The sequence below is a fragment of the Esox lucius genome, chromosome 20, assembly GCF_011004845.1.
Source record: "Esox lucius isolate fEsoLuc1 chromosome 20, fEsoLuc1.pri, whole genome shotgun sequence".
Taxonomy (NCBI): Eukaryota; Metazoa; Chordata; class Actinopteri; order Esociformes; family Esocidae; genus Esox; species Esox lucius.
In genome coordinates this window covers 27,414,766-27,432,642 of record NC_047588.1, presented here as the reverse complement: position 1 = coordinate 27,432,642, position 17,877 = coordinate 27,414,766, and the positions used below count along the sequence as shown (strand labels likewise).

The following is a 17,877-nucleotide window of genomic DNA, read 5'->3' as shown; positions in this document are numbered from 1 at the left end:
ACCTCCACGGTAGGATACACAGTTATCCTCAGTTAAAGTCATGGGGAGGGGAGGACCCTCACTAGCCTTCTAAGGGCATTTTGTTTCTGGGTCACGGATGAAAGAAGACAGGACCTTTGGGATGAACCTACAGAATTAGGAAATTCTACCGTCTCCTCTGGAGTATTCTTTGCCCCAGTTTCCACCGCCTCTTTGATGGAAGACACACTTCCACTCCCTACTGTTAATTATACAATGGCATTTTCCTTGTTCAAACATCACAGGGGAAAAAGCAAGAGAATAAGACTTTAAATGATTTTTTAAATGTTAGTTTGTTTTAGGCTGTAGAAGATGTTCTTTATATTCAATTTATATTTCTTGAAAAGCAATTACCTTTTGTCTTTAAGAAAATTCTTTCGATCTATATCATTTGTGAAGATTCTAGGAGAACATTATAGTGATTTCATTTTAAAGTTTTAATGAAAATATATTTACAAAAATAATGTTCATATATTTAGGTAGATACATTGATTGTCTTTCATATAGGAGAAAACAAGTCCAGTTATGATTAACATTTTCAGACATGATTCACACACAAATATACTTTCAAATACTCCATAAAAGAAAAAGGTATCGGCTGACTATTCCATTCTTGTATCATTATGCAAAGAACAACTGAAGAACACTTAAAACAAAAATAAAACAAACCACATGTTTTAAAAATATGTAATGACATATGATACTTTCTCTGGGTAGAATACTGGCTTTTTTTAATCTATGGATTTGAAAAATCACACACACAAACACACAAAGTTGCATGGAGATGATGGTAATAAAGTACATTGTTGATGCAGCTTTAACTGCACACAATTGGAACTGAAGGCCAGGATCATATTCAGTGTTCACTGTTGCAGAATCCTACTGAATAAACCCAGGGAAGTAGAGTTCTGTATTAGGAACCCAATCGAACTGAATAAACCCAGAGACGTACAGAGTTCTGTATTAGGAACCCAATCTAACTGAATAAACCCAGGGACGTACAAGGTTCTGTATTAGGAACCCAATCGAACTGAATAAACCCAGGGACGTACAGAGTTCTGTATTAGGAACCCAATCTAACTGAATAAACCCAGGGACGTACAAGGTTCTGTATTAGGAACCCAATCTAAATGAATAAACCCAGGGACGTACAGGGTTCTTTATTAGAAACCCAAACTTACTGAATAAACCCAGGGAAGTACAGAGTTCTGTATTAGAACACACACCTGGACAAAGCAGCTTCAACACCAAATCTTCAGTATCAATGTAGCGATCAATGTAAACAAGTTTGATCAAATGTGTAATGACCTTTGGAGGTCGGCCAACATCATTAAATAATATACATGATATGGAACTAGCTGTGCATGGTTTATGGAAAAAACTAAACCTGTAAAACACAAATGCCAAACCAAAAACAGATAACTGCAACCAAAAAAAACCAACTGCTAGATGATAAAGGATTATCACAGAGAGGACATGGGTTTAACCATGGGAGATATCAGAGTGTGACGAATAAGGCAACGATGTCTTCCATTTTCACCCCAAATGAATAGGAGAACATCCCAATGAAAGGCAGTTAACGTATCCCCACGTACAAAATATTTCCTGGCCTCCTTCATGACACCTCGGTCAAATCCATCAGAAAGCGGAGGTGGGCAAAGATGGGGTGGGACTCTGCCAGATAATCATGTGACTGCGTTCTGATCGCAGCGGAGCAGCATCGAGAGCTCCATCATTCGTGTCGTCCCCTGGGGAGGGAAGTGGAAGAGAAGATGTTGTATGAACTCTGATGACAACCACGTCACCTTGTAATATAAGCTCACAAAACATTACAATGCTGCTGAGGCGCTTAACTGACCAATGCGGAAGTTGATGTAACCTTCTCCTCCACTAAGGATGAGCATAGAGGTAGAGACTAGAGTGGCAGAACCCCCTCCAGATGTAGAGGAGCTGGTTACACAGCCTGGAAAACACAGTGACCCACACAGTTCAATGCTAATAACTCTAATTAGATTACGTTAGAGCCAACTTCATTGTCATTAACAGTACAAGTACAGCGAAATGCAGTTAGCATCTTATCGTGCAAATATAAGGGGGCAGGAAATGTACAAGCATTATGTATTAATAATATGTATAGTGTCACAATATAATACTGTAGAATAACTATGTAATAAATGCATAATAACTGCTGTTCCACAACACCCGCTGCTGAGTAAATGAATGAACAGTGACCTCACCAGGGGCGGCGATAATGACCTTGACGGCCTGGCGGTGTCCATGGTTACACAGTTGGGCTGTAGCCAGAGAGCAGTAAGGGATAGAGGCTGACTCTGAACCTGAGGGAAATAATTTCAGACTACTGAAGGTGTAACGTCACACAGCCCATTATCTCTCAGGTTATTCCTCTGTTGATCTCCGGGGATCATAGACCAGATGTCAGTACTCACTGAGAGACACAGGGATAGAAAAGATTGCTCCACTTCCTGTTCCAACCCACAGCCGACCAGAGATGATAGCGAAGGAGGAGATTTGCAGCGGGGAGAGAGACAGGAAGGCGGGGCCTGAAGGAGGGGGGGGGGGGGGGGGGGGAGAAGAGAGAGAGAGAGAGAGAGAGAGAGAGAGAGAGAGAGAGAGAGAGAGAGAGAGAGAGAGAGAGAGAGAGAGAGAGAGAGAGAGAGAGAGAGAGAGAGAGAGAGAGAGAGAGAGAGAGAGAGAGAGAGAGAGAGAGAGAGAGAGAGAGAGAGAGAGAGAGAGAGAGAGAGAGAGAGAGAGAGAGAGAGAGAGAGAGAGAGAGAGAGAGAGAGAGAGAGAGAGAGAGAGAGAGAGAGAGAGAGAGAGAGAGAGAGAGAGAGAGAGAGAGAGAGAGAGAGAGAGAGAGAGAGAGAGAGAGAGAGAGAGAGAGAGAGAATTAACTTCTATGTGGACCATTCCATTCTGACATCAGCAATAATTCTTACAATGTTAATGAACTGAAGGTCCTGCTCCTGTTTCTGCTCCTACCCAGTGTTTTGGTGACCAGAGGGGTCAAATCTACTTCCTGCAGTGGCCGGCCAGTGGACCAGTCAAAAAGCCTGAGTGTGGGGTCAAGCCGGCACGACGTCCACACGCCACTGCCTGCCGCACACATGAAGCGCACCTGCTGTTCACAGCGCTCTGAGACGTTGATCGTTTGCTGACAGGAGACGGGAAATATACACTAAATGAAACAAACCGGTTTGCATTCCAACACACAGCATCTTCAGTTTAACTCTTACCTTTACTTTGCGATTCTCCAAATCAACCACATGTACGCAATTCCAGTATCCTACCCATAAGCCTGCTCCCTTTGCTAGGCAACAGCGAATGGGCTGCAGTGGGGTTGGTTCCAGAGGCAGAACATCATGTGACTGGAGATCCCAGCCATCTGTCAATTACAGTTAGGATCAGAAATGATTCTCTTATTCATGGGCACCTGAGAGGGATAACTACCTGGGTGGTGTGAGAAGAATGCAAGTGTCCCATTGGCTAACCCAGCAATGACTTGACCCTGCGAATACCTAAAAGGGTTTAGAGTTGAGAGTAAACATTAATTAAGACAAAACATAAAATATTGAAACTGTTACATGAGCTGTTTCTGACTGGGTATGGGAGTACCGACGTGAGAGAGTGGACGCCTTCAGAAAGAGAGACCGATTGCAGACAGCGCCTTCTAGCAGTGGACGCAGAGTGGACCAACACACTGGAAATGAAGACGGGAGACAAACTGTCAGTAGAGGTTTCTTTTCAATGTATTTGTCAAGTATCTGTATTGTCCAAACAATAAAAAGTATGAGTCAGATCTCAATGCCTCACCTTCCTTCCTGAGTTCCAATCCACACCGTTCCTGAGGTCTCACCTAACAGAAACAGAACCAGAACCTTGATAACCGTGCCAGCACACCATGACCCTAAAATAATGTTTATGGTTCTAACTGGTATAATAATGATTTAGAAATTATGGTCCTTGGAAGTTAAGGGGAAGTTCAGCTATTTTTTTATGTGGCCATTTCCCCCCCCCCATTTCTTGTGCTTAAAGTTGATCCCCTGTATATAATGTTTGTATGTTGTCTATATACATATACAGCTCCGGATAAAGGTAAGAGACCACTGCACCTTTTTCTTTCCTTTCCAAAAAAGTAGAAAGGAACATTGAAGAACGAAGGAAAGAAAAGGGTGCAGTGGCCTCTTAATTTTTTACAGAGCTGTATGTATATATACAGACGTGAAAAGATTAGGACGCCCCATTAAATATTCAGTTATTCCTAAAGAAATGTTCACATATCGATGTCTAATCTTGTTTTATTCATCAAAAGAAAGTGATCTAATTGCAAGTAAACAGCCAAAAATAACATTGTTTTACTCATTAATCAATGAACACCCTACCCCCTAATACCTAGTGTTACCCCCTAATACCTAGTGTTACCCCCTCATACCTAGTGTTACCCCCTCATACCTAGTGTTACCCCCCAATACCTAGTGTTACCCTCTCATACCTAGTGTTACCCCCTCATACCTAGTGTTACCCCCCAATACCTAGTGTTACCCCCCAATACCTAGTGTTACCCCCAATACCTAGTGTTACCCCCCAATACCTAGTGTTACCCCCCAATACCTAGTGTTACCCCCTAATACCTAGTGTTACCCCCTAATACCTAATGTTACCCACTTTGGCTGAAATAACTTCAGTGAGACGCTTCTTGTAATCCTCAACCAGTCTCTGACATCGGTCTGAGGAAAGTTTGGCCCACTCCACAATGCAGAATGCTTCAACCTGTGTGATGTTTGAGGGGTTACACTGTAGAATTCATGATGGATTCTATGATGGTGAGCTGGCCAGGTCCTGCTGCAGCAAAGCATCTCTAAACCGCCAGAGCCTGCTGTAGGTCCCTTGATTACATTTTAGGGGTTTTGGAGACTTCTTTTAGCATCTTGCGGTCTGCTCTCGGGGTGAACTTGTTTGGACGGCCAGACCTGGGCATGTTGGCAATTGTTTTGAATGTCCTCCACTTGTACACTATTTTCTGGACAGTGGAATGGCTGATTTCAAACTCTTTTGAGATATTTTTAAATCCCTAACCAGACTCATAAGCTGCAACAATCTTCTTTCTGAAGGCCCCAGACAGGTCTTTTGATCTCACCATGGTGTTCACTCTCACGTCAACAGTCAGGGGCACACAAAACTGAATGTCTAAGGTTTAAATGGGGCAAGTCTCCTTCCAAATGCTGCGTAACAATGTTATAATCATGTGCACCTGATGTGATACACCTGTGTGTGATTTCAGCCATTTTAAATGGGACAAAATGTGGGTGTGTCATAAGTTATTCCTCACCAGAAATTGAATGTTTATTTTATTACATTTTACAGAAAGTTTTAAAAAGTATTTTCTTCAGTTTTACTTGTTTAGTTATATTCCTAGAATCTCTCAGTATTGTTAAAATTGATATTAAATATCCATGTCTAAATATGTTAAAAAACACGTTTTCATAGTGTGTCCTAATTTTTTCACATGACTGTATATAATGTGTGTATGTTGTCTATATACATACACTCACTTAAAGGATTATTAGGAACACCATACTAATACTGTGTTTGACCCCCTTTCGCCTTCAGAACTGCCTTAATTCTACGTGGCATTGATTCGACAAGGTGCTGAAAGCATTCTTTAGAAATGTTGGCCCATATTGATAGGATAGCATCTTGCAGTTGATGGAGATTTGTGGGATGCACATCCAGGGCACGAAGCTCCCGTTCCACCACATCCCAAAGATGCTCTATTGGGTTGAGATCTGGTGACTGTGGAGGCCATTTCAGTACAGTGAACTCATTGTCATGTTCAAGAAACCAATTTGAAATGATTCGAGGATGGGTGGATGGGTACATGGTGGTCATAATGGGATGGACATGGTCAGAAACAATGCTCAGGTAGGCCGTGGCATTTAAACGATGCCCAATTGGCACTAAGGGGCCTAAAGTGTGCCAAGAAAACATCCCCCACACCATTATACCACCACCACCAGCCTGCACAGTGGTAACAAGGCATAATGGATCCATGTTCTCATTCTGTTTACGCCAAATTCTGACTCTACCATCTGAATGTCAACAGAAATCGAGACTCATCAGACCAGGCAACATTCTTCCAGTCTTCAACAGTCCAATTTTGGTGAGCTCGTGCAAATTGTAGCCTCTTTTTCCTATTTGTAGTGGAGATGAGTGGTACCCGTTGAGGTCTTCTGCTGTTGTAGCCCATCCGCCTCAAGGTTTTGCGTGTTGTGGCTTCACAAATGCTTTGCTGCATACCTCGGTTGTAACGAGTGGTTAGTTCAGTCAAAGTTGCTCTTCTATCAGCTTGAATCAGTCGGCCCATTCTCCTCTGACCTCTAGCTTCAACAAGGCATTTTCGCCCCCACAGGACAGCCGCATACTGGATGTTTTTCCCTATTCACACCATTCTTTGTAAACCCTAGAAATGGTTGTGCGTGAAAATCCCAGTAACTGAGCAGATTGTGAAATACTCAGACCGGCCCGTCTGGCACCAACAACCATGCCATGCTCAAAATTACTTAAATCACCTTTCTTTCCCATTCTGACATTCAGTTTGGAATTCAGGAGATTGTCTTGACCAGGACCACACCCCTAAATGCATTGAAGCAACTGCCATGTGATTGGTTGATTAGATAATTGCATTAATGAGAAATTGAACAGGTGTTCCTAATAATCTTTTGGTGAGTGTATATACTGAATGTATATGGTCTACATATATTTATACTGTGTATAATCTGTATATAAATCTGTCTACAACAACCACATAAAGATGCAAATATGTTTTTTGGGAAAAATGGGTTTACAAAATAAATATATATATATAGTCGAAACATTATCTAGAAAAATATTCAGATTTTAGAACATGTATTCTAGTCAACGAAAAGTGCTGACAAAATCTGACATACATTTTTTACAAACAAAACAATGAATACAAATCAATGTAGAAGCGCAGAAAGAGGGAAAATAAGGCCACATAAATGTCTGATCTCCCACTTTAATTGCTACTAGTACTGACCAGTAGGAGGCACTGCACAGATGCAGAGGGCAGGTGAGGTAGGCGGGAGACTGAACTGATCAAGCACCGTATTGGACCGTGCAGGGTCAATTACTGTGATATCACTACTGGAGGCGGGGCCAGAGACTGCCCACACTGCACACTGAGAGAACAGAGGAAGAGAGAGTATTAAGCCCCACTACCACTGAACCAGATCAACCATAATCCCTAGCCGTTTGTTCTGATATCTGAAAAGATTGTATATGTGTAAACTATATTTCATATAGCCTGTTAAAAACATGAGCTACACCAGATTGCTTCAACCTACCCTACCAAAAACGTTCAGAGCTACATACAAAAATGGCAGTGGCTGTTTGAGGTCAACTGAAAACACTGGTCTTACGGTGGCAGCAAGGGGTAGTTAACATGACTAGAACTAGAAGGGTAATGATCCCCTTACCGTTGTCTCGCCTGATATTTCAGGTGTGACAGCCACAGCACAGTTCAGCTGCAAAGAGAAGTTACGGAGAAAACTTGGCACTGGGTAAAGTTCATAATAGTACTGATTGGATCGACATGTTCATGGGTAGGAGCACCTGCCTTAGCTGTAGCATCCCTCTGGTCCAGCAGTCTAAGCTGCACCAGGATCGGCACATCTTTGGGCTCAGGGGTCGGCTCTGAGGACTCCTGCGGGGATCACAAAAATAACATGTATACCAACTGAAAGTCTCAGTTTGCTTGCAGTCTCCATGTTAGTTTCTCTCTCAAGTAAGGTCTGCTGTATATGTTTACTTATTGGTCTGTGTTTCCCAGTGTTTAACTGTGTTTAACTATGACCTCCACTACAGCCCAGTCTGACCAGACTCCAAGGTGTGTGGCAATAGTATCCAGTTTCCACTGGTTTTCTTTCTGAAGCCAAGGGACTTGCCTTCAATGTCTGTGGTTAGTGGGACCTGTCTGTGGTTAGTGGGACATGAATCCAGGAGGGGAACTCTGGCTAGTTCTAAAATTGTTGCAGCAGGTGGGTCAGTCTGGTGGCAGTTTAAAGCCACTCGACATTCAGAAGAGGCAAAAATGTCCCTAAACAAACAGGAACTGAAGCTGGCTAAACATGACGTAAGATACACCCAGTGTCATTGAATACAAAAGGATCCTACACGTGTCAAATCCAATGTGGTGGAGCAGAGGGCCAAAACTACTAAAACCTGTGTTACTGTCCAGATACTTCTGGATTGAACTATGTTGCTGACCAAACAAAAGTCAAACACACAAAAGATGGCTAGATGAAACAACCTCTTCTTTGCTAACACATTTCCTCTTCGCTAGCTCGCTTTCCTTATTTAAGATCCCAGGTTCCTTTGTTGTTTTATATTTCTTAGCTTTATTTCCTGTGTTCCTAGTACCCTTTCCCCTTCTTCCTTGCGCTCTTATCCTATTCTGTTCACCTTATTCTTTCTGAGCTTCCTTTCCTCTCTTCTCACATCAGCTTCCTCCTTTCCTTGATCAAATTCCTTTCCTATTTTATTTTCCTAAATGTTCATATCCTCCTGTCCTTTCCTAGAACACTTTCTTTTGATCCTTTTCCTTCCATGTGTCCTTTACTCCCCTGATTTCTGTCCTCCCTTTCCTTGATCAATAGCCACACTTTCCTCGCCTCATATTTTCCAATCTGTTTCCTTAGTTTATTTCCATTTCATGTTCTTCTTTCACAGCTTCCTTTCATCCTTTCTCAGATCCCTTTCAAACGTGCCAGAGAAGGGGAGAAGGTAAAGGCTTGTGTGCTCAGGGGACAATCCTCATATGGTTTAACCAAATGGATGTGCTTTCTCTTGGCCTCTGGGCTCATTCGATATGTCCTCACGTAAACCTAATTTCTCTTCTCTTGAATGTTTGCTCACTCAACGATGTCATTTTACTTCACAGCACCCTCTCAAGCATAAAAAGCCCATCCTCCGCTCACAAGACCAAATGTCTGGACCCTCAAACAGGTGCTTTCTCCCTCATGATGGGTCTTTCACCACCATGTCATTTCACGTGTGCTTGACAGTGAATTGCCTTCTTATTAACAGCCTTCCAGGGATGCCCGTGCTTATACCAACCCTGTCTGTCCACACCGTTTTTGGGAGAGACTTCCTTTATCTACAAGCTGTGGTAATACGCAGACATTTCCTGAACTGATTATCCACGTAGATCAGTGACGCTGGGTTATTGCACATGACAGTGCATTCTGGGTCTGTGTGGCTGGGCATCAGCGGCAGAACATCTCTGTCAAACCTTCTGGGCATTGAGACAATCCAACGAGAGTGGAGTGCGGACGGGAAACATAGCTCAATGCAGGAGATGTGTTTATTAAAAATAAAGGTGCCTATGTACAGATCTAGACGTCCCGTTATCACACAGCTGTTGGATGAAAACGGAGTGAGGACAGAAATCTCAAGCGAACCTTAGTTTCTTCAAAGTTGTATTTTATATTGCGTATCAGGAAATATTTGAATTGGTAGCTTAAATTCCCCCATTGGTTTCTTCACCAAGGTCACTTTCTGTCATATGAATCACCCTCGCTTATCAGACAGATGCAGAAGTGGTCCATTGAACACTCAGCAAAACCTTCAGAAAGATCTTATGTGGGAATGGTCCCCTTTAACACAAAGTTCCATTGAAGGCGCCTTTCCTACAACCACAATACGACTTGTCAAATCTGTGAGTCTTCTGACTTCTTCACACTCCCTTATCTGATGGTTGGGTTGGCGAGGCTTTACACTTGCAATCTAGTGACAGCCTAACTTTTGACAGCATGGTTTTGTCTGGACAAACAAAAAACATTCATGCTAAGCAATCTTCTCCTTGAGCGGTTAAGCCTTTTTCTTAAGCTCAATCGTGAGTCTGCAACAGATTTAATTTATTTGTGACATTTGAAGACTCCCATGAATCTGTCCAGGTATCTCCACTCATTGTGGAAGCTGTCTTCCCATTGGACCACTACATTGAGCAGACCTTTGCTGATAACATCCTAAAACATCTGCCCACCAGTGGTTATGGGCAGTCTGGGTTTCCTGTACCCATTACGGTCTAGATATCAATGACCTTTACATTATTTAAATCCTTGAAAGTAATGTGATTTTTGGATTTAAATGTGTTGTGTTCACCTGTGTGTGTGACAGCGGCATGCTCCAGCCGTGGATCTGTCGTTTTCCTAGGACCCCCCAGACATGTGAGCGGATTTCTCTGTACAACTCCCTCCTCCTATCCCGCGGAGACAGACCTGCAGCTGGAGAGGCACCCCTAGGAACGAGTGAAGGAGAGAAACTGAATTATCAGAGACGCATACTGTCCTACGACAGTCACCACTGTAACTTAAACAGATGAGGGGTGTTCACTTTAACCTACTCTGTCACAGTGCGACTGACAGTTTGTTTCCGTGGAGACCCCAATGGTGAGTTAGCGAGGGAGGGTGATGTGGGCAGGGCCGGAGCTAGAGAACCAGAAGCAACCAACGGGTCCTTGTTCAGGCCAAACAAACGGTTGAACCTTGAATTGACAGAGAGAAAAATCAGTTGTTAGTTTGACTGTAATGGATTGCAATGGCGAATAACCCAGATTCAACTGTGAAATCCAGAAGAACTCCTTCAGCCTTCAAATGCTCAGTCTAAACATGTGAGAGTGTTTGGAAATGAATGTAATTACATGGATGGGCTGATGGTGTAAATCCCAAACCCTAAACAACAGTCATTGTTCTATTATAATCAGATCACATGGACTAAACATTTCATAACACCTAAACAAGTATATCAGACAAGTTCTAATAAGATTCCAGAATTTTTAAGTAGAAAGACCATGTCATTCATTGTAAAATCTCAGTTTACACAGCCCAAGTGAACACAGTAACTTCTCTACATGCACTCAAGTCATGTCCTTGGGCAACAGAGTGTAAGCCAATGAAAATAAGACTTACATTAACAGGTAAATGCGGTGATGCCAGTGGCCAAAGTCGCGCTCAAGACATGTTGTGTGTGTGTAAGCATGTGCCATTTTTGACTGTTATAATGTCAACTAAAAATTGAGTTTCTCAGATGGATTATTCTCTCTCTCATTCACCTTTTCCACACACTAGTCCTCTCCCGCTCTGTGACCCTCTCTTCTTGGGCGGCCCTGGGCAGAGGGAATGAATCATGTGAGATGGCGGAAACAGCGCTGTTTGACTGAAATGTCCTGTAAAGCTACTTACCGGATGGTCTGACTGCGTCTCACAGCTTCTTGCAGCTCGAACAGACGCTCCTTGTATTGGTTCCTCTCCATGACAACGCGAGCCATCTCTGACCGAGAGAACCGGCGTAGAGACGACTACAGGGGACAAATGAAGACTGTAGTTAGAGGATATCAAGTCTTTAAAAAAATATATATAAGAAAATGTAGCGGCTAAATGTAGCGGCTAAATGTAGCGACACAAATGTCCTCTTACATCCTCGTCTGATTGATTTGCTTCCAGTTCTTTCCGAAGTCTACAGAAGAGCAGAAACATATCTGTTCATTGCAATCTGTTCATTGCACCAACTTCACAAAGATTTTCCTAATTCCTGTGAGCCCTCAACCGGGGGAGCTGTGTACCTCTTGGTCTCCTCCTCCACCTCCTTCATCCTCCCTTCAAATCGGGTGATGGACTCCTGGCAGGAGGTCAGCTCCAATTTAAGAGCTGACCTCTCATTGGTCAGCTCTTCAACGCGAGATATCAGGGCTTTCCGGGCTGCATCCACTAACTCACTGAGAGAGTGAAAAACAGAGGGAGGTAGAGGTAGAGAGAGAGTGGTTTAAAGATGTGTATAGAGGGGTGAACAGAGACAAATAGAGGTAGAGATGTACGAATTAGTAAGAGAAGTAGGCGTGTCAGTGAGAGAGAGTGAATACAGTAAATAAACCACACATTCGTCAGGCCCAGTCTGTACGTGCCAACCCTAAACAGAGCCGTAGTGAATGGGAACTCCACACGAAGGGTTAATCAGAGGACTAGTCACAGGGGATAATAATAACAGTGTGATGAATGTGGGACTTACTGGGTGTGTTTCAGTTCCCCATACTGAGAAAGAATCTGCTCAACCTGATCTGCACTGCCTGTACAGAACGAAACACAATCTCACCACAAAATATGAACTCGATAATGTGTTTTAAGAGAGTAAATGGCAAATGTTTCAAATGACACGAACAACCAGGGCCGTGTTTTACTTGCAAGCAGGTAGTTGAGGCCTGATGTCCATACCTCGGACAGTGGCCCCTTGGTCCACACTTTCCACATATTCCGGACTAAGATCTGACAGCTCTGAAAACACAGACTCTGTGTTCCTAAGCTCCAGTTCCAGAATATCCATATCCTCCTCATCGTTCTCCTTTTCTCCCTCCTTCTCCTCCTCCTCTTTTATTTCTTTCTCCAGGCTGGTGTTGGGATCCTCTCCGATTGGCTCTTTGGGGTCTGCTCTGACCGGTGTGCTGAAGACCGCCGGGAAAAACCATTGCATGTCAGTTTATTCAAGAGTGAAGTCAATATGACATGGACTTTACAGACTCCCTCTAAACTACTGCTGATTCATGTCAAACCTGATACAGAGGTCATCTGGTTTACAGTTAACTAGATGTGGTTGACTTAATTAATGGTAATAGTTTGTTAATACGGACATTTTCATGGCAATACAATTAAATCATGACCTAAAGTTGTCAGTGCAGTTCAGTTAAACTTGCACACGAGTGCACACGAACAGAGGACATACCTGGCCTCGACGAGGCCATGAAACTGTGCCAGCTCGGGGGTGGAGCTTATGATGTCATTGATGAAGGACGGATCTCTGTCTGGCTTTAAGACAATGTCAATCACCCTACTGTCACTGGTTACTGATCGTTCCAACAGGGCAGAATCAGGTGGCGTTTCTTGCCTTAGATGAGTTTGCTGAAAAGAGGGAAGAGGCAATAAGGACCTAAAGCTACTAGAATTGCATGGGCCAATGAAGAGCATTAACTTAGATACAGTACTTATCAACCTACAGGCTGTACCTATTGTTATCAACCTACAGGCTGTACCTACTGTTATTTATCTACAGACAGTACCACCTGTAACGCATCTAAAGAGAGTACTTACTGTTCTTTGTCTAGAGACAGAACTTCCTGTTATTTAATAAGAGACAGTATTTCCTGTTGTTCGTCTATATACAGAACCTCCTGTTGTTATCTATATAGGGGACAATACCACCTGTTTTATGTTGAGACCGTATTTCCTGTAATATTTCGAGAAACATTATTGCCTGTAATTTTTCTAGACAGTACCTCCAGTTATTTATCTACAGATATAAACACCTGTAACTGACATACAGACAGTACTTCCAGTTATTTATCTACAGACATTAACACCTGTAACTGACATACATACAGTACCTCCAGTTATTTATCTACAGACATTAACACCTGTAACTGACATACATACAGTACCTCCAGTTATTTATCTACAGACATTAACACCTGTAACTGACATACAGACAGTACCTCCAGTTATTTATCTACATACATTAACACCTGTAACTGACATACAGACAGTACCACCAGTTATTTATCTACAGACATTAATACCTGTAACTGACATACAGACAGTACCACCAGTTATTTATCTACAGACATTAACACCTGTAACTGACATACAGACAGTACCACCAGTTATTTATCTACAGACATTAACACCTGTAACTGACATACAGACAGTACCTCCAGTTATTTATCCACAGACATTAACACCTGTAACTGACATACAGACAGTACCTCCAGTTATTTATGTACAGACATTAACACCTGTAACTGACATACAGACAGTACCTCCAGTTATTTATCTACAGATATTAACACCTGTAACTGACATACAGACAGTACCTCCATCCTCTTGACACAGGACAGTGCCGGGGTCAGCAGACCTCCAGAATTATTGGATGTTACATGATTTCTAAAAAGAATGCATTGAGACATCAGAATGCAGTGAAATATATTTACATCTCTTGGGAACACTGTTGAGGACAAAATCCAATTAAATTCCAGTTAATATATTTATTTTGTAAACCAAATCCTAATGGAAAAATATTGAAGAGAATTGGAATTTAAAAGGATTTGCCACCAATGTTTATTTGGAATATATTTAAAGTTTGATGTTGTGGTCATACAAAATAAATTGAGCGCTGGCTAACCTTAATGGAGATCCCTCTCTCTCCAATTCCTTTTTTCTATCCAGCAGATCCTTATAACTCAACACCAACTGAGAGAGAGTGAGTGAGAGTGCCAGAGAAAGAGAGAAAGACAGACAAAGAGAGAAAACACGAGGGACAGGGGGATAACAGAGAACCTTAGACACTGACCTTTCCAATAACAGACAACAGCTGACACCAAGCATATTCTCTTGCTATCTGACCTTGTTGTGAGTGTGCTTCAGTGTGTTGAGCTCTCTGCCCAGGCAGGTCCTCTGCTCCTCCAAGGCCACCACTGTCCCAGGAGCAACACACAGACAGTCAACCTTCAGTGTCACACAGTGGATTGGGTCAATGACCTCTCTCGCAGTTTTTCTACTTCAGCCAACTTGCAATGGTCTTACCAAACATCCTCAATTTGCAACACAAAGGATGTAGTTGAAAGACCTATAATCTAATGTTAAAATCTACACCAAACATAAGTGAGATTGAGGCTGAAGGCAGAAAAGGTAAAGAAATAGTCTGAGAGATAGAGCACGACCAAGACAGAGAAAAAAAGCAAGACAGAAAGGAATGAAAACCCAGACCCAGCCACACGCACATTGGTCAGCCTGCTCTCTGGCCTTCTTCTCCAGTTCTTTCTCTCTCCTCTCTCTCTCCTTCTCTCGTCCCCTGATTGTCCTTCGCTCCTGTTCAATCTGGTCATCTAACTCCAGATACCGCTACAGGCCAAAAAGAATTAACATTTTAAAATGATTAATTTGAAAATTTTAGGAATTAAACCCTTATCCTGATCACATAACTCATAATTCCATGAGCGAAAAAAAAAGAACTAATGATGAACACTGAAAAAACATCCATGCCCCTTCACCTCCTGGCTCTCTCTCCTCAGTAGTTTCTCACTCTGGTATCGCTCAAACAGCTCCTCTCTCTCTTCTTTGTCCCTCTCGGCCTCCTCCTCCCTCTCTCGGAGCTGGGCTCTGCAGCTGGCCAGTCCCTCCAGGATCCAGACTAGGATGGGCACCAGGGACTCCACAACCCCTGCGCCATGAGTCTCTATGACGGTCTGTAGGAGGGGGCGACGGGAGAAGAGATGACACAGTATGAAGAAAACCACAGGAGATAGAAGACAGAGCAGTTGAAAGCTGAATATAACCCGGGGTGTGATGAGCGTTTACCTGTAGCTCCGAGTACAGCCTCCCGGCCTCTTCACTCACAACGTCTGGGTCAAGATCCAGCTCCGCGGACCCACACAGGATACTCTCCCCACAATCCATCACTTTTTCCCCAGCTTCCTACCTCCACCAGAAGGGTCGTCGTTGATTTGTGTATGTCCGCCAGTACACCTCTGCCTCTCAACACCTACTTAATACAACTAGTTCCTCCAGCTCTTTCACACTCCTGCATACTCCCATTTCACCCCTCCGTCGACTCTACATCGTTTTCCTTCCATGTCTACAGTGCATCCACTCCCTCTTCTTCCTCCAATGTAAAAGAAATAAAGGCCTCTTCCTCTCTACTAACGATACTTATAGCTGATGTCGGGTTGGGTTGTGGTGCCCATTCTGAAAGAGAGAGGAACAGAACAACCATTACATCTACAATGTCAGTGGAAGGTTATCGGTGTTGTTGCTTGAGTAGCGACAGGCGATAGATACGAAGCAAGTTTATTTGAACACTAACAATAAGGTCTCCATCGTCTGTTCTGTCTTTCTGATCAGTTTCCTGTGTCTCGGTCTGAGAGCAAGAGTGGAACCTGTAGGCATTGCAGAGATACTGTGGTATAGAAGTGATGTTTACTCAGTAACTTTGTTTACACAATCAGTCTGGGCCTTTGCATCTTACTGTAGGACTGCTGAGGTTGTTGCTGTTAGGCAATTGAGTTGGCACTCGTGCAAAATGGGACTGACTTGAGTTAGCATAAGGCTACTAAGCTAAATTACACATACATTGGGTGTGTCCCAACCAATTTTGCCCCACCAGACGGCCAAACCTGCCTGTACATGTACAGTACTAAAACACCTAATCCTAAAGAGATACCTTAACTATTAAAAAAAATATATACATGTATATAAAATGCATGCATTACATCATATTGACAACATCAAAGTTGATGAAAAAGCCACTGCTTTGACTGCCTGTCTGTCTCATACATGGCCAATGTCTGCAAATTCCTCACATCTGAAATTATTCCAGGACTGATTTGGTTATCTCCTGTCAATCAGCAGCCGAGATACCTGACTAGGAGTAACATCACATACCATCACCTGAAGGCAGCCGCTCCCACGAAAACAAGGCTTTGCTTAGCTGGTCTCAGTACAAAAACATTAAACAGTAACGTGGCATTAAATTAAATGTAAATTGTGCTCTTCTTAATAACTATATAAAAAACTGGGAGAGTTTAGATTGTGATTTGGGAAAAGGTTGCAGTATTGCTGCAGCCCCCTTTAAATTGGGGCAGAGAATTGCCAGGAAACAAACCATACTGTACTGAAGTGCCCACATAATATGTTTTAAACATTTTAAGATTATCACTATTCTGAATTGCGATTGGGAAGTTCAAAACATATTCCTCCCCAAATGTATGTTTAATAGAGATAAGATAGAACCAAAAAAATACTGGTGATCAATAGTTTATAATTGTTTTAAAGGGAAAAATTTGCTCTGATTTCGATAAAACAAACAGGCAAAACATTTTGATATTTTCCTAATAACGCGACTCAATATATATTGTGATGTAACGCAGCTGTATCGACATTTTCACACGTCACTAAATAGATTATCTGACATGCAAAGGTCAAACAAGGCAGCAAATATTTAATTGAACTGGACGCAGGCCTGGTCTTGCTACCCTACTCTTTAACCTTTGACCTACGGACTCCAATGGAGAGCAGAGTAGACAAACATTTTGGCGTTACAACTGCGCTGTATGGACACTATACATAGAACAACTGCATGATGTTATGCGGTCTGGTCTCTCTGGAGCGTCAAAGTATGTCTTATTAATTATGCAATACAGCCTCCTCAACTATCCAGTCCTCTGCCTGCAGTACAGACCTAGCTACTACATTTTGTAGGGTGGATTCCCTGTTGTTGATTACGTAGAATAGGTAATGTTGTGTACAGTGTTTTCCACACGCCTGAATGGAGAATGACAGCCACACACGGACGTCCAAAGAATTGTTATGTAGCGTTTTTAGAACCAATAAACATGCACAGAGTGGATCTAGCCGGCCTAAAGTGCAATAATATGATGACGTTTACAAGATGAATAAATAACATTGACTGACAACTGAAACCTTGAGAGATCTTCGTTGACTGTAAAGTATGTAATTAGGAGAACTAATGAACAGAACCAAGGCGTTCTCTGTGTCGACTTACCTTTGCCTCTCTGTAGTTCCTATATAGTTCTATGGTTTCTTCAGACGTGAGATATTCCAAGCTCTTTGGAGGAGATTTCACTTCTAAAGCGAGTCTAAAGAAAGGGGAGGGGTTTACATCTGACTCAGTTGATAGAATTCACGTTCTGGCCTGTCGGAGCAATGATTCTGTCTGCAGCGTCCAATGTCCCTGAAAAGGAGGCGGGACATGGGCTGGTCT

The 17,877-nt window shown here is 42.6% G+C and overlaps 1 protein-coding gene across 2 annotated transcripts; it reads right to left on the bottom strand.

Annotated features, from left to right (window-relative positions):
- Window positions 1-448: 448 nt before the first annotated feature.
- si:dkey-17m8.1 (C-Jun-amino-terminal kinase-interacting protein 3) lies at window positions 449-17,779 on the bottom strand. 2 transcript variants are annotated; one of them, XM_034288774.1, is made up of 28 exons: window positions 17,659-17,779; window positions 15,456-15,842; window positions 15,149-15,343; window positions 14,879-14,999; window positions 14,502-14,572; window positions 14,281-14,348; window positions 13,973-14,042; window positions 12,829-13,004; window positions 12,324-12,550; window positions 12,121-12,178; window positions 11,678-11,830; window positions 11,532-11,571; window positions 11,298-11,413; window positions 11,168-11,221; window positions 10,460-10,600; window positions 10,219-10,354; window positions 7,673-7,759; window positions 7,533-7,580; window positions 7,094-7,235; window positions 3,850-3,892; window positions 3,656-3,736; window positions 3,484-3,554; window positions 3,273-3,421; window positions 3,019-3,190; window positions 2,466-2,579; window positions 2,256-2,354; window positions 1,877-1,981; window positions 449-1,766 (listed from the first exon to the last, which is right to left on the bottom strand). In XM_034288774.1, exons 2-28 carry the CDS (start codon window positions 15,552-15,554, stop codon window positions 1,657-1,659), a joined length of 2,946 nt encoding a protein of 981 aa, XP_034144665.1. In that variant the 5' UTR covers window positions 15,555-15,842; window positions 17,659-17,779; the 3' UTR covers window positions 449-1,656. The 2 variants fall into 2 exon arrangements, with proteins under 2 accessions (XP_034144665.1, XP_034144666.1); XM_034288775.1 differs by having other exon boundaries at window positions 3,487-3,554.
- Window positions 17,780-17,877: the final 98 nt, after the last annotated feature.